General features: G+C 33.5%; 3 protein-coding genes across 4 annotated transcripts; 1 reads left to right on the plus strand and 2 right to left on the minus strand.

The window, feature by feature from the left end:
• Window positions 1-315: 315 nt before the first annotated feature.
• On the minus strand, window positions 316-3,596 carry LOC113515530 (striatin-interacting protein 1). Its single transcript, XM_026899777.3, has one exon. The coding sequence runs from the start codon at window positions 3,440-3,442 to the stop codon at window positions 959-961; it is 2,484 nt and encodes an 827-aa protein (XP_026755578.2). The 5' UTR covers window positions 3,443-3,596; the 3' UTR covers window positions 316-958.
• A 724-nt stretch (window positions 3,597-4,320) lies between these two features.
• Window positions 4,321-11,426, plus strand: LOC113515550 (abl interactor 2). Of its 2 annotated transcripts, none has more exons than XM_026899802.3 (9): window positions 4,321-4,476; window positions 5,206-5,645; window positions 6,197-6,385; window positions 7,667-7,791; window positions 8,147-8,219; window positions 8,321-8,388; window positions 8,763-8,888; window positions 9,494-9,590; window positions 9,685-11,426. In XM_026899802.3, exons 2-9 carry the CDS (start codon window positions 5,213-5,215, stop codon window positions 9,846-9,848), a joined length of 1,275 nt encoding a protein of 424 aa, XP_026755603.1. In that variant the 5' UTR covers window positions 4,321-4,476; window positions 5,206-5,212; the 3' UTR covers window positions 9,849-11,426. The 2 variants fall into 2 exon arrangements, with proteins under 2 accessions (XP_026755603.1, XP_031765876.1); XM_031910016.2 differs by lacking the exon at window positions 4,321-4,476 and adding an exon at window positions 4,848-4,924.
• LOC113515472 (cell division cycle and apoptosis regulator protein 1-like) lies at window positions 11,418-23,047 on the minus strand. The gene is made up of 15 exons (XM_026899698.3): window positions 22,226-23,047; window positions 20,964-21,112; window positions 20,372-20,597; window positions 19,348-19,637; window positions 18,685-18,949; window positions 18,203-18,359; window positions 16,377-16,720; window positions 15,857-16,027; window positions 14,849-15,088; window positions 14,031-14,266; window positions 13,813-13,915; window positions 13,438-13,552; window positions 12,613-12,848; window positions 12,284-12,399; window positions 11,418-12,035 (listed from the first exon to the last, which is right to left on the minus strand). The coding sequence occupies exons 1-15, from the start codon at window positions 22,877-22,879 to the stop codon at window positions 11,831-11,833; spliced, it is 3,507 nt and encodes a 1,168-aa protein (XP_026755499.2). The 5' UTR covers window positions 22,880-23,047; the 3' UTR covers window positions 11,418-11,830.

Consider the following 23,047-nt stretch of genomic DNA (forward strand, 5'->3'; position numbering starts at 1 on the left):
TAAATTAAAATATTTTATAGGTAGGTATAGGTATTTATTACTTTGTGACAAACTTGTAGTAACATAGTTACTATATGTATATCATATTAAATGATAAAATATTATGGCAGTTTTCAAGTTGGACTAATACAATATTCGATTATAAATTTAATATAAGATCTATTTGAACTTTTTATTCGATGATGTAACCATAAATGATGCAGTCATGAAATAATGAAAATTTTATGGAACCAAAGAATCACCAAAATCAGTTAATAATTTTGTCTATGATGTCACGTTATATACTTACATATATAAAAAATAGTAGAATTAAGATGATGATACATTTCATATATTCTAACATTTTTGATAAGCCTATTTTGATGATGATTTTATATGAAAAGTATTATATCTATTAAAAAATAATATTATATTTGAATAAAGTGGTTATTTTAATACACCACACTAATACAAAATACGATTAATTTTCATTTCATACCTTTATTAATAGATTTATTTAAAATAATAATATAGGAGAACATGAAACGATAAATCTTTCATTTCATTCTAGACATGTTTAAGATATACTCCAATTGAGAATTGTTACAGTTCAACATACAAATAAAAACACGATTATTCATATTTCCATTTCATTATTAGGTACTAACTTTAGTATTAAGTTTCTATGTCACAATTTAAACACACTTTTAATTTTTAATAATTTAGCATAAAAATACTAAGTGTAGTAATAACTAATTAAAAAACATGCATATATACAATGAAACAATACAGTTCTAAAAAAGTTACTGCAGTTAAGGAGTGTATAAATAATTTACTTAAGATTTTATTAACATCAAAACCTTATACAGCCAACTACCAAATCTGGATAATGTTGAGAAACAATTTAAAAAAACATTATTGCATTACAAATCTACAATATTATATTAAAATCATAAAATGTTTACATGATTTATACATTTCAAGTTGTCAATAATACATCCCAATTAATCTCATTATTATATACTTCTTTCTCCAGCCATAACTCATAATTTTCCTTAAACTCTTCATCAAGTTCAACATTGCTTTCAAGTACACTATTTATATCTGTTTCAAGTGGTGTCAGATCTATTTCTTGATCACCTCCAGCTCCATACCTTCTGTGGTTGAAACGATCAACACAAACTCTAAGAGCACATTCTTCATCTTGGAAATCCCAAGGTCTTGCATCCACATCATTCCCAAATGCCCAGTCATCATTCAATCTGTGTCGCACTTTGGAGTAGATGGCACTCATTGTTTTCATGTTTGACTTGCGCCACTGTCGACCCAGATATTTGGTTTGCATTTTCAATAACTTCAAAACGTAAAATTGCATTAATGCATGTCTCACTTTTAGGGTACGTTTTAATATAGGTGCACTTTTGAACACCACAAGCATCATTATTCTTGCATTCTTCCATTTAGTTAATTTATTAAGAATTCTCAACAAGTTTATGCATGAGAAAACATTCCTCCATGAATATGGAACTGATGAATCTCCAATATCCAAACATTCCTTGGTTAACTCAGGTTGTTCTCCAATAACACAAGCAGGGAAATCAAATATTGGTATTGTGTTCTTAGCTCCAACATATGACAGAATGTTTTGATTAAAAAACTTCAATACCAGTGGCATACAATTAGCATATACCAAATGTTGAGACATAAATTCAAATTGATATACATGATTCAGCTTGAAGTGTTTCAAAAGCAGCATCAATATGGCAGTGACAGCTTTAACAATAATCTCTTTGTGTCGATTTACATCAATACCCAGTTTCAGTGACTGTAACACTGTCATAGGCATTTCCTCAGGCAACAAATCAGCCATTATGTTTATAGAATATGTCTTTGCTGTAGATGTAGGAGCAGCAGCTAGGAGTATTTTTAGTAGGGCTATCATATATTGGGGCAAATTGGGAAGCATAGCTCTATATAAAATCTCAGCTTCTGTTTCTTCCACTTCTTTTTCTCCTTTAGTAAGAGGACTTCGAGCTATTTCAATTTCTCTTTCTGATTGAAGTTCAGACAAACTTGTATACATGTGCTTCCTTAGAATATCAATGCCTTCATGTATTGGTTGTGGGAGACCTGCAATTGTTTGTCTATCTCCAGGAAGGGAATATCCCACAAATTTAATTCTGACATTATCAAGAAACATATCAATATCTCTTTGTCTAACTTTAGACTGCCATGGTAAACTTCTTGGTAAAGGAGGTGGAGGCGGTGGGCTATCAAACTGTTTGAAATACATGTAATATGGGCAATGTTGATTATTGTCACTTCTTCCACTTTCTGATGGCATTGATTGGAATTCCATAGAATAATCTTCTGATCCATTACCAGTTTCTTCCTTATCAACAAAAATTTGTTCATCAGATTCATCAAGAGAAGTTTGTTTCATAAAAGTCTGTCTACGAAGAGCTCTTTCATTTTCTTTCAATTTTCTTTGTCCTGGATTTTGATTTTCTAGCATATCAGCAGCACTTGGAGGTGGGGAGCTGGCTCTCATTCCTTTTATAATTTCAATTGTATCCTCAGTCAAAGGTGGTAATCCATGTTTTTCCCTCAGTTTTGCTTTCCTTTCTTTGAGTTCCTTAGAACCACCTAAGTACACAAGCAGTACTTTCCATAATAGAAGTAATACCTTTTTCATTGGAAAATGTGGTGTAGTTCCAGCACAAAGATGTGTTACCATCCCAAGAAGTTTCACAGGCAGTAGTTCTTCACCAAAAGGTGTGCCAAGTTCCTCTTTGAAATTTCTTACTAAATGAATATATTCAGAATCAGGATTATCTTTTTCAGTTCTCATATATTCAGTTATCAAATATAAAACTGACAATATGACTCGTAAATTTGTTGAGTCTGCTAGAGATTCTGCTAATTTCCTTGAAGCTGTAGCAGTACTACTACGAACAATTTCAAGATTAAGCAATTCAACAAAAGCAGCAAATGTGCCCATGTCATATAATGTCATTATGTTGATACGTGCCCAATGTGCTTGCTCAGCGTCGGACTGCATTTCAGCCCAGCAACCTTGGGCGAGGTAAAAGATGCAGCGTGTAGCACGCATTCGTATTTCACTTACAGCGACGTCGAGATGCTCCAATAATTTCATTATAACAGTTCGTTGTTGTTTATTAGTAAGCCTTTGCCAACTAGGTGGATAATTGAACTCTTCCATGATGTCTTCAAAAGCTTTCACATTGAGCTGAAACTCGGGATGTTCAGTGTAACTATATAACTCCGCAATTTCGTTGGCTTGTGTGTCGCAGTCGTCATATATGAAATCTAACTCTGGACTCTCCATATCGTTTACACAATCACCTTCTTCCATGGGGCGACGAACGTCGGGCAATTTTGCACCCCCTCGTCGACCATTGCCATTAGTTCCCATGGTGTCGTAATGGATTTTATCTAACATATATAAAAATTTTCACATTGCGGAATAAAATTTTGACAATAACTATATATTAATTCATTAACCACAAAGACACAAAAGTAGATACATATATAATCAATCACTGGTTTGCTAACTTCGTTCAAAAAACTATGATTGCAACAGAATCAACTGTCTCTTTAATCTGTACTCGGAAAGTGATGAATGACAGCTAGTGAATGACTGTTGATATTGACAACAGTGGAACGGCCAGGACTAAGAACAAGGAATTACATAGAAAGAATGATAAAATAAAAAGTTAATAATATAAAAAGAATGATCTTAAGTTACTAAAAAAAATAAACAGTAATTGTATGAATAATTTTATAAATTTCATTGATGAAGAACTAATAGTAATTTATGACTAGGATAACCTAGTCATAAATTACTAGCATATAAATGCTAAAAACAAGAAATTACATAGAAGGACTGATAAAATAAAAACTGTAAATCATATGATTGCCTCCCTTCTTCTTATGCAAATATAATTAGTAAAAAGGAGGTAAAAGATACACCATCAGTTGCTATTTATATCAATTCATAGGAGGCTAGTGAATAGAATATGTTATACGGCTATCACACCAAATTCAGACACAACCTGCTTGCATACTTTCTACATAAACTGTGTCGAATATATAATCTATTAATGTAAAATTTGTCATTGCCAATAATTGACATATCAAACATTTTTTATACATTCGCCTGCTATGAATTGAGAAAAATAGCAATTGACGTGTATCTTTTGTCTTCTTTTATTCATTATATTTGCATAAGAAGAAAGGAGACAGCCATATGATTTACTGTTTATATTTCATAATTCCTTCTATGTAGTTCCATGGTCTATAGTCTGTGATGAATGTGACAGTATTTTTTCTACTCTGTTGTTTCATCTCTAATTAAAGTCATCTATAAAATGGCTAACAAAATTTGTTAACAATTTTACCATATAATTACTGATTATTACGAGAAAAATTCCATTCAGTGGAGTTTTCATTCTATAAAACCTGTGAATTGCAAAGGTGAGTATTATTGATCATTTTTATTATTTCTCCAAATGAATTAGTAATATCAGCTATTTTATTATTAAATAGTTTCAAAAATTATGTTTTATAGTTTTGCAGTCTTTTACAAGTAGTAACAGACTTAGACCTAATTGAACAAGATTATATACTAAACGTATTTCTAGTACTATCTGCACTATGAAATGCAGAAATAAAGAGTAGCACTGACCGGAGCATATCATTATCAATTGATTATAAAGTTATTGACACATTTTTAGGTCAGTGAGTAACTTAATATCAACAAAAATTTAATTTATTTTTTAAAACAACAACACCTATATTAAGGTTATCACTATATATAGGTATTATGGGTATTGTTATGATGCAAACAAATTATTGATGGTTTGTAACTAGAAATGCCCTTTTAGTAAACGGTTAATGTTTTGTAATACATTGTTTCCACTAGGTCAGTGAAATGACTTTTTATTTCTATCTTGTATTTATGCATGAACAAGTTTGATTTTTTCTTTAATCTGCTAATTATGATTGTAATTGATAATGACCTTTACAAAGAATAAATAGTTACTGGAACAGTTTGAATACAAGCGATTTAATATTTTCTTAATTTTTTTTAAATGCATTGTAATTATATTTATTTATTCTTTATTGCACAGTAAAACTTTGTACAGGTGACAAGCTTAATGCCAAGCTTATACTTGACTTATATTTTCAATTTTTAATTTACAGCAATACTATGGCTGAATTAGCAGCATTACTGCAAACTGAAATCCCTGAAGGGCGTAATCATCTCACAGACAGCCATGCAAATCTTGAACGGGTTGCAGAATATTGTGAAGCCAATTATTTCCAGGCTGAAAACAAGAGATTGGCTTTAGAGAGTACTAAAAATTACACAACTCAGTCTCTGGCCAGTGTAGCTTACCAGATCAATACACTGGCATATAATTTTTTACAATTACTTGAGTTACAAACAATGCAGTTGGCTGAAATGGAAGGTCAAATGAATCATATTGCTCAAACTGTTTCTATTCATAAAGAGAAGGTGGCACGACGGGAGATAGGTGTACTGACTGCTAATAAAGTAACCAACAGGCAGTACAAGATTATTGCACCAGCTAATCCAGAAAAACCAATAAAATATATCAGGAAGGCTATTGATTACACAGGTACCAAATTTATTCCTTGGGCTCATTATATTAGTGCTTGGTTTTTGTAGTATATGTAATAATAATTGAAGTTTGGTAGGTAGGTATTAATAATTTATATTTATGTACATATATCATATGGTGATGGTTAAAGCAAGTGTGGGAGTGAATTTGAACTTAGCCAGTCAGAATTATAGCAGCTTAATGAATGAGTGTAATTTTATTGCATAAATGGCTTTGTAGCAATTATTGTATCCATAGCTCTTGATTCAAACAATCAACTTTATATTGTACATGGTTATTTGTGTCTGCCTATGAATGTTCATTTTGAAATTTTAAAACTAAAAATTTTGTAATTTTGTACTATTGTGTTCATGTATTGTGTTCAGGTAGTAGAATAACTACTTGTCAGATAAATTTGATTGGGGCTGTTAAAAGTATAATATGTACATATAATAAAAATACTATTTAATTTGGGACTAGATGACATTGTACATGTCAAATATTTATAATTCTTTGAAATTAAAGCATAAAATATCTTTTGAAAATAAATACTCAATATTTTATGTTAGCACTGGATGATATTGGACATGGAGCTCGTTGGAGTAGTGGTGTGACAGGAACACCCCGTGGACGCCGTTCGGGTTCAGCACCAGGGCCAGCTCCTCTACCAGCACCGACAACTAAGCCTCCCACTCCTCCAGCGGCAGTTAGATCTTCATCAGCTGCTAACACTGGCACTTTGGGGCGTGGGACTCTTGGTATTTTTTTTTGTGTACACAAATACATTACATGCAAATTTGTGGAGTCAACCTATACCACCTGTATAATAGTTTGTGTTATAAAGAATGTTTCGACATGATGCTTACATCCAACTTCCATTATCGCAACTACTCACAATTGGCAACAAAACCATCCTCACACCCAAAAACCAAAATAGTTGTGCTTCTCTGAGGAATTTCTTCCCATAAACACTCGATTCTGGAGTGATCTTCCTGCTGAGGTTTTCTTTAGAGACTACAGAATGAGGTTCTTCAAAAAGTGCATTATTAAGGTTTCTTAATAATAGGCAATGTGTAAGTTACTTCCCTGGTGTTACAGATATGTTGGGCTGTATGCTTGTTTGTTACATCAACTAAGAAAAAGTCAAGTAAACAACGTCCAAAGATGCGCTTATAGCTTAATTCGTATTTTATAATTTATTCTCTTACATTTTGACGTATCATCCTGCGACCATATTGAAGATGAAAAGCGAAAGTATTGTATCATTTATAACATATGGCCGTCGATATTCAGAAGTATTTTATATCTACGTTTAATATAAACAAGAGAATTCGGGTTTATGAGCCAGGACGGAAATGGCTCAGGGCTAATTTTGAAAACCCATATAGGGTGAGAACAAAGAGACATGTGTAGATTTTATAGTTATTTGCATCCTGGGATCAACCTTTATCCCATTGAAATACCAGACCCTGATTCCTGGCCGTTCATGTGTTGGGATTAATTAAAGAGTATCTTGCTTATGTGCTGATTTCTGTATTTGAAGAATTGTCAAGATTTGGATATGTTATGTATAAAAATAATGGGTAATTTGAAATTGATGGGTATAATAGTTATGACAATTAAAATAGTTTTGCTTCCAATCTCAACCAAGTTGTATCTTTTATCTACAACAAGAGAATTCCTGAATTTCGAAAACCAGAAAGAGACTGTAGAATAGTTATTTGCTTGGGTACCTTTATTTCATCGTGATTCTGCCGTGAAGAAGTGTTTGGGTTTGAAAGATGGGATATGGCAGTGAAATTACAGGCTACAGAGGCATAATATCTCACTCCTCAGGAATGGCAACGCATGAGGGGTATCATGGGCAATGCAGTATACTCTGTTATCTCCATGCTAATGTCTATAGGCGACGATTTCCATTTTCCATCAGCTGGTCTGTCAGCTTGGTTGCCATTCTAAGTTGCATAAAAAAATTTTAGAGAACACGTTTCACAGCCGGCCTCACTATTATTATTATTAAAATAACTGCTTGTTCGCAGGTAAGTCATCGCGGGAGTATCGCACGCCGCCCGCGGTGGCCCCTCCACAGGTACCGTCGCACTACGCGCCCAACTACCCGCGGCGCCCGCCTGGCTACTCAACGCTGCCGGTTACTCAGCCACAGGTTTGCATTCTGTAACTGTATGTGATTTAAAAAAAAAATCCATTCGAATGGAGTTTTAGTAAATAGGTGAAGTCTGTCCAATGCTAAACATAGGCCTTTCTCATAAAGAGGGAAGGGGGGGGGGGGGAGTTGCCAGTAGTTGCCACGCTTGGCAGGCGGGTTGGCAACCACAGTTAGGCTTCAGTTGTCGTTTAAAAGGAACTCTGCTGCCCATTCCTCGACCATTAATTTCCATTAGTTGCCTCTTAAGTTACCCATGGAAAATTGTAGCCAGTTCTATGCCGAGACCACAGGGCACAAGACAATACATCACTAGTGCATTATTATCTAAATATAGATTATTTTTAATTTTTAGGTGGGCATGGTGCATCCTAATCAGCATCAATCACCAAACTATTCTCAACAGGATATGCATTCCAGTATGCCACGTAAGTGAAAAAACAAACTTAAAAAGATGAAATTAGGATCTAGAAATGATTTTTCTTTTCAATTTAATATTGTAAATACTAACTATAACATGTATTTTCAGCTCCCCCATCACCTCTGATTGGGTCGGATGGTGAACACAGTCAACATTCTATGAGTCTGCCTGGACAGGTACACATTATATTGTAATAATTTTGTTCCGGACAATTGTTAGGGATAATTGTATTTTTATTGATATTTTTCTTGTATGAAAACATTTGACAAAAATTTAGAATACATATGCAATTTAAAACATGTAGATACACTTTTTATGTAATTCTGTACATATACATGTAGCCAGTTCTCCAAAAAGAAAAAGACCCCAGCAAATAATAGAATTTCCAGTGTTCATTTTTAATTTTCTGCCTTTTAGGACCACTTTAGAAGAACTCCTATGGGTGAAAAGTGATTCTAATTATGAGTTTTGGTTATAATGTCTATATAATATAAATTTAATGATACTAAAGATTTAAGATTTATTTATTGATATAAGATATTATATCCAGCGCGGGTCATCTTCGTCGGCCGGCGGTGGGTCGGCTCGTGGAGGCTCTGTGTCGCCGCCGCTACCGCCTCCACCTATGGACGACGAGCTCGCTCATGACGCCTTCGGTCGCCCACATCATCTCAATGTGAGAGCCTAATGTATAGACGAGAGGAGGGATTGCTAGTAATGGGAACTAGCGGCCTAGTCTATATATTTCAATTGGTCACCTATCATCAGTTACGATTTAGCATTCCATTATCATGTATTAAAAAATCTATAGACAAGATGGGCGAGGGGGAGGGGGCATTATAAGGGCATTTTGGTAATGGGGATTGGAGAGGGAAATTAATAAGGGAGAAGTCCCTAAATAAAATTAGTGCCGTTAAAACTACCGGTTAAAACATTAAATTGATTAATCGATTTGTCTTTTGGACATCTGCAAACTGTCTTAATATGCTACTACTACTACTACTACTACTACTACTATATAGAATTTACCCGATCATAATCGGGTAAATTCTATATAGTTATATACCAGCTTTTACCCACGACTTCGTCCACGTTACTGGTATATGTTTACTGTCCGGATTATGAAATAGCATATAGCCTTCTCCCATTCCATATAGTATGTGTATAAGCCGTCGAGGCGTTATAAGGTAACAAACAAGCAAGCTCACTTTCATATTTATAAATTACTAAGGAATTTAGGAAATATATATATATTTTTAATTTATAATTTTATTGTTTCAGAACAAAATGGGCGTACAATACACTAGTGCTGTACCAGCAATAGTACCAGATGAAGAAGACTTGCCTGGATGGGTGCCAAAGAACTACATTGAAAAAGGTATAATAAACAACGTTGTGGTACTAATAACATGGTGTGGAATTTTTGTTAAAATGATAAACAAAACTAATGGTATGAATGTAATTATTTTCAGTTGTTGCAATATATGACTACTACGCTGATAAAGAGGACGAGTTGTCATTCCAAGAGAGCGCAGTTATATACGTTCTAAAGAAGAACGATGACGGCTGGTGGGAAGGAGTAATGGACGGCGTCACTGGACTGTTCCCAGGAAACTATGTAGAGCCCTGCGTTTAATTCTACACTTATGATATTCTGTAATAGCACAGAATGTTCTTTCTATTAGTTTTATTAACAGATAATCATTGTACTAGTGGAGAACTTCGCAGTCTTACTAAAAACTGACCTCACCCAAAATTGGCAAAAAAATATTATCCCTATAATCTTGGCTATAATCCTAATGGAGTACTTTTTGTTAACTACTTCATAAAACCTGCTCTTATTGTGGCTATTTTATTACATTTTTTTAGTCAATTTTGAGTCTGTTTTGCGTTATGTATGACATATTAAGGTCTTTTCAGTAACTTCCTTTTCTAGAATTCTAAGCTGCATGAAGGCAAACAAAACCATTAAAAAGACATGTGTCTGTTTATATGCAGATATTAAACTTTAAAATATTTATAAGATTTAGTATGAACATTTAATTATAAATAATATATTCCAACTTAAGATAATGTAAAACTTCTTGACATAATTATTTTAGGTAGTAAGTAATAAAAACAGTATATCATCATTCATATTATACAAATAATTATGTTTTGATTTTCTAATATAGATTTTAAGGTCTGATTATATATTGGTATGTAGAATTTTTTAAATGATTGTTGCCATGTTTTAGTGTATTTTAGTTGACATCAGCCTTTAAAAAGTATTTAATCCGTTATTTTTACCAGAAAGCACATTTTGAATTAATCATGTGTGTCATTGGCAATGAACTGAAACAGCTGAAAAACAGTATAGAATGTAATACTAATCTAAAAGAACGAAATATATAGGATTATTTACATTTATAACTATTCTTTTAAGAGTATTTTATCTATGGCTATATCAATAAATGGTTTAATTTTTGTAATTATGTAAGAAATAGTCACCCTAATCTGACAACTTGATTTCCCTTTGCATTTGCCTAGTCATATAGTACGATTTTGAAGATGAACATGTGTTCGATCGACTGCAATAGTAACATATTCTTTATTCATTTTTACTCCATCACCATACAGAGATTCCGTTTTTATTTTTAAATGTATTTTTTATTCGTTATTTTTAAATATACAATAAATACTGACGCCTAATTTTTATAACGTGTGACAATTATAAGATGAAAGTAGACCTTTTAATCATAATTCATATTCAAGTTCAGTTACTAGACTTACATTAGGATAAAAAAAGCAGGTAAGATCAATGGTTTTTGCTACAGGGGATTAGGCTATGGTTGTGATGAGACCATGTCGCCTTGTCTTCATTTATATTAATTTTTTAATAGATCTAATTGAAACAAAAGTAAAATAAAAACTACAACTAAAACATGTGCCATATTATTTTGTTGTACTCTATCTTGTTCTATCCTTGGCACATGATATTCATAATAGTATATGGGTGATTATTTTTGATTTCATTGTAGTTTATAATGTATTATTTGCATTTATATTAATAGATGCATTCCTGTTATATATGTTAATCATAAATATTAAATAATAATAAGTTTTTGAACATTATAAAAGAATAGTATTTAGTTTTAAATTATTTTTATCTTATTTGCATGCATTCTACCTATGTATGAACTGGTTTTTAAATAAAACAATCTGATTGAATCAATGTCTATATTAATGCATTGACACACTAAAGAACTTAATTCTAGATTTTCTAAGAAACTTAGTATGTTTCTCATTCATTTTCTGATCTTTAATAATTCGTACAACATTATACAAAATACAATTTTGAAAAAATATGTTAAAATACATTTACTGTAACACAAACCATTTCTTATTCCCAGAAACTACATTTATCAACCACTACATGCATCACTTTACAGTAAATTGTATTAAAACGCATTGTGTTCATTTAATAAAATTTATTTAGTGTATTAAAACTTATTTTACTAGGTATTTTTTTGTGAATATTGCCTGACAATTAATTACAATACCTGTGTATACTCAGTCAAAAGCATTTCATTCAATTATAACAAAATATCACATTGTCTTGCATGTAATTTCTGAATTTTACTCCTTATCATCAATTTCCATGTTTTCTGTCGCTATGTTATCATTTTCTTTGCTTTCTTTTGTATCATGTTCTTTTGTGACTTCAGTAGAATCTCTTTTGGTCTCACCAGAGTCTATGTTCTCCTCATTTTTCTGAGTTGATTCAGTTGCTTCAGATTTTTCTTTTTTCTCCTCATTTGTTTCTTTTTTCGCTTCTTTTTCCCTATAATTTAATAATTTTCAAATTTTAATTATAGCGAATAATAGCTCTACAAAGCTCCAACAATATTTGAATACAATTTAACTTGATAAAAGAACTGAAATTTTAAATTATTATTTGCTTTCAGGCAAAGCACCAAAAGTTTTGTGGAGTGTTCATTCAAAAGTGGTTGTGGAGAAATGAAAAGATAAAAAAAAGCTTTATGCAAATCTAACTCAATTGTCAGGCCACAATAGGTATACAATGCTTACTTTGTTGGTCCATTGACGATTTCAATGACATCATCATCTTCATATTTGATATTGACGACTGCTTCTACTTTGGACTGAATACTCTTCAACGCTGAGTGGAATATTTTGGAACTCGCCTGTAAATTAAAATTTAATAATGATCAGAAAATGCTTTTGAATTTTGAGTAATGAGGTATCAACAGCCCCATTGCATTAGCAACCTTACACCTCCACATGGTTTGCACTGGGCACCATTATGATTAATTCCTGGTGAATTCGTCATGATGGGTTAACTCAATTGACATTCTTTTCACTTAATTCTCATTCATTAGAAATTTGTAAATGTATACCGTGAGCGAGGTGATACGAGCGCGCGCGGCTGCCAGGCTAGCGGTAAGGTCGGAGAGCTGCGTCTGCGCGCCGCGCTCGGCCTGCTGCGTGTGCGCGGCGGCGGCGCGGGCGGCCCGCAGCTGCGCGCGCGTGCTCTCCAGCGCCGCCTCGAGCCGCGCACGCTGCGCCGCACCGCGGGCTTCTGCCGCCACTAGGGCGCCGACGTCAACCACTCGCGACTTGTATACCACCACGCCTACCGAACACACGCACGTCGTTTACATATTGGCGAAAAAATAATCTATAATACCTATAAATCCTTAACTAATATTATAAATGCGAAAGTGAGTTTGTTTGTTACGGTTTCACGTCTAAACTGCTGAATCGATGACAACGAATTTTGGTATATAGATAGATGAGACCCTGGAGACGATTATATTCTCTCGGTCAGTGAATATATTTCGGTCAGCCGGACCAATTTGTGGGTAAAAGGTAGTAATTAATAAAATAATTAAGGCAAACACAATTATACTAAAAATTTATACTGGTCCTTAGAACAATAATTTTGCTGTAATATAAAATTGAAATTTTAGAGACAGAGCACTCTCTAACACCATTGAGTTTTTGACGTTGCGATTTTGTTATATGCTGTTTATAATTTTTTTTTATGCAATTTGAAATGAGAAACAAGCTGTTAGTCCACTAGATAGTAAAAGAAAAACAAGTATAAAAAGTGGTAACCGTCCTTATAGTCGTGACATAAAGCTCGTATTGCTATTCCCAAGAATGAACTGTAATAAATGTAATGATTTTTAATTTTCCAGGATATGAAATCTTTAACATACCAGTATCACTAATATCCTTTGTTTCATTAGCTGATGTTCCATTTTCATCAGGTTTGTTTAATATAGGCAACAGGTCTCGATTGCCAGCAGCTATAGCAGCTTCTAATTCGGCGACCTATAAGAATTAATATATATACTTTTACTTCACATATTAATTAAAAACTTACTATTATCCATTTATATAATATTAGCAATCCAGCAATCGGATTCTCATGAGTAGATAGAATTTTCGAAAATAATATGCAGCCTATGGTGATGTAACTTTCTATAATTGAATTTTTAAATTTGGTTGTGTGGTTTTTGAGTTTATCTATTACAAACAATCAAATCTTCCTCTATTAAATATTCAATATTACTTACAACAACAGTACTTACTTGAGGTGGAACCTCAGCGGCAGTGACAGAACCATCAAGGGGCAAGTCCTGAATACCATCGGAAGTACCAGATGAGATATCTTTTATAACTTGAACGAGATTTCTGAAATATTATTATTATTATATATATATATTACAAAATATTAATATATATAATTTACATGTAAAGAATTTAAATAATTAATGTTTATAAAAAGTAATAAAACTATAATACTCACTTGTAGCTAAATATTTCTTTGATACACACTTTCTCTAATAACGATCGTATCTGAGATCTGGAAAGTGCTAGCCCGAGGCTCATGAATAGGTTTTGGAGATCTTTTTTCGAGATAGTACCACCGCGTCCGGTGTCGAAGTAAACTAGTGAGAGCAGCAAGTAAGGATCAGGCGGCAGTTCCACCCCACGCCCGCGCCGCCGCGGTGAACTGCTACGTTCATCATCACTGTGCGACTCCTGTATCATATACATTATGAATGAAATTAATACCTCTATAAGTTTCAATAAGGATATTTCATTTAAGAAGGGTGGTCAAATTCCGTTATCTTAGCTGGAGACTTTCTAAGGACTCGTGTGCATTACAAGTCGAGGACAGTAGCTGGTAGCAGACCAGCTGTTCTGCGCAGCAGAGAAATAATTAGAAAAATGTTAAACTTAATTGTATTAATATTAAAAAAATATTTATATTTACATGTAAATGCAAACAATCTTAAATTCATCCTAAACTTAGAATGGGAATGAGAATAGGGAAACTAGTAGCATTTGAAGGGTTAAAAAATTCGTTTTACATAATCATATTTGTACACAACATACCACAGAGTTTAATAGGTGTTACTTACACTGGGCATAATATTAACAGACATATGTAGTTTATACAAGTAATTTTTTATAACATAGGGACAAACGCAAAATGAAGCTCATCTAATGGTAAGTGATTATCATCGCTAATAGACAGAGAAGATCAGATCGACATACTACGACTTATTTACAACGAGTTCTTCAACAATCCTAACTTTATGCTTCATTTTAATTACTTACGCATCGATCACGTCTTCGCGAATCCCGACGTTCTGAATCACGTTTGTCATCTCTTTTGTCATCCTTTTTTTCCTCTTTTTTATCGTTTTCATTTTTCTTATCATCTTTCTTATCAGTCGGTTTTTCACTGCCTTCCTTGCTCTCGTCAGTCTTTTCAGGTAATGTGTATAGTGTCTTATAAATGTAGAATCCAAAATCACGCATGAGCATTTCATTGAAAAGCTCAGCAAATACAAATAACTGTAATTAAAATATTACAAATTTAGGTTAATAATTTCATGTTGGAAAAGTTAGTATAAAACTTATTGGTATACCTTTAGAAATGTAAATTACTAATAGCATCATTGAATAATGTAAATAATAACAACAGAGAACTTGACATTTTTCTTTGCAAATACTTTAAGATGAACCATTTTTTTTAAATACATTCAAAAAGTTAACATTATAAAGGTTGTCTGGAAGGAATGACTCTTAGCGATAAGGCCACCTGTTGTTTTTCTCAGTGTAATATTTTCATGTTATTGTTTGTATTTACAATAAGTTTACTATTGTGATCCTATGGAAGAAACAATAAAGAGTATCTATCTATTATAAATGTGAAAGTGAGTTTGTTTGTTTGTTACTTTAAAGCACCTTAACAGCTTAACCAATTATAATGAAATTTAGTATACACATACGATATGGGATGGAGAAAGATATGGGATATTTTTATCCTGGTCATGCGGACGAAATTGCGGGTAAGATAAAATTTTAAATAACTGAAAATTTAAACTTAAATATTACAATCACTATTATTACAATTATTTGTTACTAGCAAGATCCTATTAATGTAATGGACATCATCATTATCATCTTAGCCATTATCTATCCACTGCTGAACATAGACCTCCCCCATAGACTTCCATAAAAAACGGTTTTGAGCTACCTGTATCCAGACTCCTTATAATGGACATAAGGTATAAAAAATTAACATGGCTCGACGAAACCCAGAGCTTTCGTTAAACTTACCTCAAAACTATGCTCCTTATTGTCAGTGACTCGATAGTCAAGTAATAGGGACAGTGTGCAAACATTGCATTTAAATTTTCCACCTTTCGCTGAAGCTGAAGGATGCACCATTATATGTGGTGTAGTAGGTATTTGATAACGACTTTTTAGAAGCTGCTTTTCTTTTTCCAACTGTAATAAAATACATATTAATAAGTGATTAAACCATACTGTATACCAACTTATAAAAGCATAAAGAAACGGAGATAACAAATATATAAATATATGAAAACTAAACGTACTATATATATATATATATACACTGGCAAAATACTTGCATGGATGTTACAAAAACTATTTCAAATCGAAATGTAGCTAAAGTCAGTTAGGCTTGATTTTGGGCTAAAAATTGATATATAAACTCTCAACAAAATATAAAACATACAAAATCTATAATTAGAAGCGAGCTTAATATAAACAGTTTTAAAGATTATTTTTCAGTCTTTACTATCTAATAAACTACAAATAATAACAGACATACTTTCTTTTTTTCTTCTTCAATCTCCTTTTCAGTCTTTCTTTCTTCTGGCTTCTTTTCTTCTTTTTCTAACTTCCTTTCTTCTCTTTCTTGCTTCTTATCTTCTCTTTCTGTTTTATTTTCTTCATTTTTGTCTTCAATGACAATAGTGGCATTAGCTTCATGATCAGCATCTGCTGTTGACTCATCTTTGTCATCATCATTAATCTCAATTTGTTCTTCTTGAACCTCAACATCTGGAACTTGGTCATCATCTTCCAATTCCATGACATCTTCATTTTTCGATTCTTTATCTTGTTCTGCTTTTATTAGTTTTGATAGACGAGATACAAGTTGAGCACGTAAACCTAAATAATTTTTTATATCATTATGAAAAATTATCAAGCTAAATATATTTTATTATTTATTATTTCAGCCCTTAACTGCCCATTGGTGGCCATAAGCTTTCCTCATAAGGGGAATTGTACCAGTAGTTGCCACGCTTGGCAGGCGGGTTGGCAACCACAGTTAGGCTTTTAAAGATATTTTAAAAGAGGTGTTGCTACTCAACCCTCGCCCTCCCTTAATCGCCGGGGCACACACAGGGTAAACCTAAACCTAAGTATATAATTAGTCTAGCCATAAATACTATTACATAAAAACTTTTGTTTTTTCAACTTTTTAATTATTTTGAATTTGGAACACGTTTATTATTTTAAAAATTTCTTTCGATTTCGCGCCATTTCATATATTTTATATGTTAATTATCAAATTACAATATGGAATGCAGTGATCACTTTGCACAAAGTGGATATGAAGCCGTCGGTCATATTCCAGATAGTTCGAAAGCTTAGTATCAGCCGTATGTTCGTATATCGTATTATCAACAGATATAACAAAACTTCTTCTGTCGAAGACCAGAAAAGATTGGGGCGGCCGCGTGCAGTTAGAACTACAAAGGCTGTTAAAGCCAGAATTCATCGAAGACCCAAAAAATCTTATCTTATCTTCCCCCCTATTCTGTCGCGTATTATAAAACAAGACCTGAAGCTTGGTGCTTATTGTCGATGTACAAGCCCTAAATCAATCTTTACAATTAAAGAGTGGATCGATCAAAACGCCTTTTGTCGCAATACGCAGGTGAAAGGAACAGAAATATCCGAAGAAAAAAAATTCACTATTGAATTACACTAAAAAAAGCAAAATGATAAAGCTCATAGTTCTAAAGAAGCTGACAAGTGGTCGTAAAGGTACAACCTGGTCGTCATCCTACGTCAATGATGGTTTGGTGGAAGGTCTTATCAAGGAGTCGCAAAACAATATTTTTGTGAAAAAGGAGTGAAAACTTCAGCCAAAGTGTATCAAGATACAGTCTTGGATCCTGTTGTGAAACCTCTCAGCAATACACTTTTTTTTTAAATATACCGTGGACTTTTTTAGCAAGACTGCACTTGGTCCCAAGGCATGAACTCAAACTCATCTAGTCAAGACCTCAACCCTTTACACTTCAAATTATGGTCAGTTTTAGAGGGCATAGCCTACTTTAAAAGATGATGACATTGAGTCTCTTAAAAAATCTTTAGAGCAACCAGTGGCGAAATTTCCCTTAGAAACAGTGTCTAAATCCATAGATTCGTGGCTAGACAGATTAAAGGGTTGTATAAAAGCCAAAGGTGGTCATTTCGGATAGAATATTTTTTTTATTTTTTGCTAAGACTTTAATAAATATGTAGGTAAAATTTTTAGTATTATTACATTACTTCATAAAAAATGCATTTTCATTTGTAACGGAACTTATGGCTGGACTAGGTAATTAGGCATTAATCTGAAAATAATGAAAACAACATTACCTTTGCAGCTTGTATTTCGTGCCCTTAACTCTTGTCTCAGTTGATCAACTTTTATGGTTCTTAAGTCAATTTTAGAGTAATGTGTTGGCTCTGGTTTCTCCTCTTCATCATCATTTTCATCTATGGTTATTGTACTGACATCGGCATCTGTATTTTCCTGTAAAATATATATTTTTATTACAATTATTATTTTCATAGACATGCAAAAATACATTTGAGGGGCTAAATATATTTCTGTTGAATTAAATTTTAACTGAAAATATGTTATGAATTATATTATAATAGTTATATGAATTGAAAATTTTAAATGAACTTAATGGGAGTTTCAAAATATACTATTTATATTATTAAAATAGATTCAACAGATGTCTGCAAGACATCCTCTGGGAACATTGATGTCAAGGCAGCTCAGGCGCGGTGATCTTCATCTAATAAGTAGCACACGCAGCCGGAAACAAAACGAAACAAAACTGGGAACAAACAATTTGGGATTTGTCCGCTGAGTTGCTGATTTCTGCTGCTGCAGACTGTTGGGCTGCTTCTTTGTCGACGGACTCCGGTTCCTTGCCGTCGAGTTTCCTCAAAGCGTTGTCGCAGGCTGCTTTATACTGGTCCTGAATGTTGCTCCACTCGATACGTGAAGGCTGCGCAGACCACACATCTGGCAGGAACAACACCACACACTCGAGCCGCGACTTGTTGCCGCCGCTGCCCTCGCGCCAGTAGTAAAACTCCACCACTCGGTACCTGCGTGGGTAACACAGATATAGTGGGACATACTCACAAGCGAACTTGTTCGCGCGGGCCGCCCAACTGCTTACATGGACACGACACATCCCGTACGAGAGTCAATAAACGGCTCTATTGGTAGGCCGGTACATCAACGCTGCTTCCAAACAGTTGCACCTTAGTCGATGTACGGACACCTCCATACTCTCACATAATGAATGTGTGCTGTATCATGACCATTGCGAACAACAAAAAGCAAAAGCTTCTATTGATAGGAACACTAGCGGTTAATTAGAGTCAATAAAATATTTCATTAAAATGTTATTTAAAATGAGGAAACTTTTGACTTTTGTTAGAAATAGAAAAATCCAGTCAGGTCTCAGGACATTCACCGATCTGTATAAAATAATGCTTACCACTGTGTACAAGAAGACAGGTCAATGCCAGTGAGAGCTTTACAAGTGCGTATTGCAGTTTTAACAAGAACTCTAGGGTCACTTTGAGGATTTTCACCATCTAAAGAAGGGCTCCAAGGTCCACCTATAGCAAAGTTTTCACCACCTTTCCCTTTTTGACCCACTAGGAATTTGATTAATCGCGTTGGATGAAGCTGCGTTTTCATGAATCTCTTATCTTTGTCATCAACCTTAGTGAGTCCACATTTTTGGTATAGAAATTCTAGTGTTGGCATGCTAATTAACATAACCTGAAAAAAAAAACTCATGTTTTCATTCAATAGTTATAAAACTACTATTACATAACAGTCACTTTGTGTTTTGTAGTATTATAGAGGTATATTTACATTATATCAGATTATATTAGTATTGATATCGAAAATGAATGGAGATGTCGGTAGGGACCGCCCTAGACGGACCTATGTCGAGCGTGTATGAAAAGATTGATGAATGTGAAAGAAGCGAAAGAGATTTGTTTGAATGGAAGTATTTGGCGTTCCATTGTTTCTGTCTACCCTAATCGGAGACAAACGTGACAGATATGTATGTATGATTTTAAAAAAGTGACTTGGACTTATGTCCAATTCAGGAATTGATTCTTAAAATATTCAAGGATGATTTATGAGTTACTGCTAATCCGAGAGTATTAAAGGTGCTCTGAAACTGCTAAAAAAAGAAATCTCTTTCTATTCCAAAGAAAGAAATCAGTTTCTATCCAGTATAAAAATAGTTCCAAACACCAAAAAGTTATATTGAAACACTGTTACAACATCTAAATTCCAGAGCAGAGAACAGCTGCTATCTTTTTCTTTAGTTGTTAACTTGAGAAAACTAGAAAACTTTGAAAAGTGAAGACCAGCCTAATGTGGAATTTGGTGCAAACATAAAGGAGTAAGTTTTTATTGCTACTTAAGTTAGTAAAAAGTGCTTCAAATAAAAAATACATGGAAATAGATAAACCTTTGCATGTTTTAATTTTTCTTACCTTTGCAGAAAATCTGTAATCTGCATCTGGTGGTTCTAGAACTGCATCAATTGGAACAGGACTTTCAATTTCCTTACTCAAGATGTGATATGCGCATGGATTATTCAATGAAAATGGTGTCTGTGGTGGAAAAGTCTCTCCCCATTTTACATGAGCATTGAAGAAGTCAGAAGGTATATATAAATTTGTGTAACGTTGACTTAGAGCAGGTACATCCATCTTTTGTCTGCAAAATATGGGAATACATAATATTTAAATTTATTTAGACTAATATCTGGGTTTCTGTTACATTACATTTAGGATGAGGAAGGGCAAAGGAAATTTTTTATCACAATCAATCAATATATCCTGAAACTTATTGAAATGAAATTTATTGATTAGAGTGAAATATTAAATAATAGTGAATATAATGAACACACACAATGTATTTTGTCTACATTTTTTTTATTATTTTTCTATGGATTTTTTTTTCTTTTTTCACTGTGCATTTATATCTATTGTTGTTTGTGTGCTGTAAGTAATGCAAATAAATTATCTATCTATCTATCATAAGAAATTGCAGGTAAAAACTAATTTACTAGAAAATACTAACATGTCCAGAGGTATCCTTGGTACTCGAACAATATATTTAATTGGAGATGGCTGATGGACAATAGGTCTTTTTCTGGGTGGTGAATCCCTACGACTGCGACTGTCACGTCTTCCTCTAGATCTTGACCGACTCCTTGTGCGTGATCTTTTCTAAATCAATAACAAGAATGGTTTTATTCATTAATAATATCCAACACATAATTAATTTATATGTAGGCTTACAAAGAAATTACACATATATAAATAAAGAAAGAAGTTTGTTTAAAAAACTTGAATATTAGATATTGAATTTTTTTATTACTAGGAAATTAAGCTGTCTGTCCACTTGATGAGAAGTTACTACAGCCATGCACAAACATCAGCAATACAAAGTTGTGATCATGTAGTTTGTTATAGGTCTAAACTGTCCACAGTACAGTGCAATTCCTGAGGACTCAGGTGTAATGCCTCTGCCCCTATTCATTTCACTGATATACATTAAAATTCACTAGCAAGATTATTATAATAGCTAATTGGCAATATAAAACAAGTAAGAGGCATCAAAGTAGATAACTACATATAATAAATCTATACTTTTTTATTTAGCATTTTAGGCCTATATTTATTTCCCCCTCTTCCATTCTCACTTCTTCAAAGTAGAGCTGGACCATCTGTACTAGCTATAACTCATATAAACAATCGCCCAAATGAGAGGTTCAGTGCAAAAAGAGAATCCAATTGACATCATTCAGTGATTTTTTTTGTTGGGTAAAAATGGAATGGTAACCCCACCTGCGCTAACGGGATATGCTGGCGGAGCACCAGTGAAGGGTGATAGATGAGAATGAAAACAGGCCAGTTAGCCCATCATGATGAATTCATCAGGAATTATGTTAACCATGATAATTTCCAAGGGGCACCGCAAGGAGGTCGACCTGGTCGGGTATATTGCTAGCAATGGGATTTTTAGTTTCCATTACTAACAATCCCTTTCCCCCCTATCATTCAGTGTTTTATTATTGATTTCTTTGTCATCATTTCTAAATTTATTAAACATTATATGATAAAATAATATCAACATAAAAGGGTCATCTGTACCTTATTTTTATTATTATTGTATTAAACAATGAAATTTGTTTGTTTATAAAACTTTACAAATAATTAACTCAAAAGAGTGGAAAAATAAATACAATGACAAACTTATTCCTAATGGAAAGGCCTGTTCTAGTTAATGGAAAATTGGAGTATTGTAAAATTACAAAATTTATGTCAAAACAAACTTACTCTGTCATCTCGTCGTGAAGGTCTTTCATCTCGTCTAGGCACAGTAGATTTCTTAGCAGGCGGTGGTACAGCATTGTAAGTGTTTGACTTTGGTGGATTACTTTTTTGGCTAGGACCACTTGGCACACTTGGCAATACTTGAACACGAGTTGCATTCCATTTAAAAGGCATGTTAGGGTTATAAGTGGCTTCAACAAGAACTCTGTCATTAACTTTTGGTATAATACCTTTAGCACAAACGGAAGTTTGATAAAAAACATCATGATCAACAAAGCCGAAATCATTATAGGTCTTGGTAATAATGCCGGTAAATACACGTTGTTCGGCATTCGGTTGGTTTTGATTTGTTTGCGTATTTTGGTAGATACTAGGGTTCATAGCACGTGGTGTAGGGTACGCCACAACATTGCCAGGATACATTTGACCTTGAGCCATTTGGTTCATTGGCATTTGTCCCGCCATAGGCATTGCCATTCCACTCTGTGCTTGCATCATACTAGGATTAAACACTGCTTGAGTTTGCTGGAAAGGCATCATGCCTTGTTGAGTCATCATTGAGTTTGGATCCATAATTTGTGGATTAATACCAGTCATGTTTGTATTTACATTTGATCGCGCCCATGGAGGGTTTTTGGTACCGCTACCGGTTTGCATAGCTGTAGTATTAAGAACTTCACGTTTAACAAATATTACTCAGATCAATGGAGAATTAATAATTATCCACAACCACTTTTTTTATTATACAATGGAATAGTAAAAATGAAAGAAAACTTTGACAGATATATCAACGACAAATGGCGGCTACCGGAACCGGACGAATAC

This window comes from Galleria mellonella, unplaced genomic scaffold (assembly GCF_026898425.1).
Source record: "Galleria mellonella isolate WM207_F2 unplaced genomic scaffold, CSIRO_AGI_GalMel_v1 utg173, whole genome shotgun sequence".
NCBI lineage: Eukaryota > Metazoa > Arthropoda > Insecta > Lepidoptera > Pyralidae > Galleria > Galleria mellonella.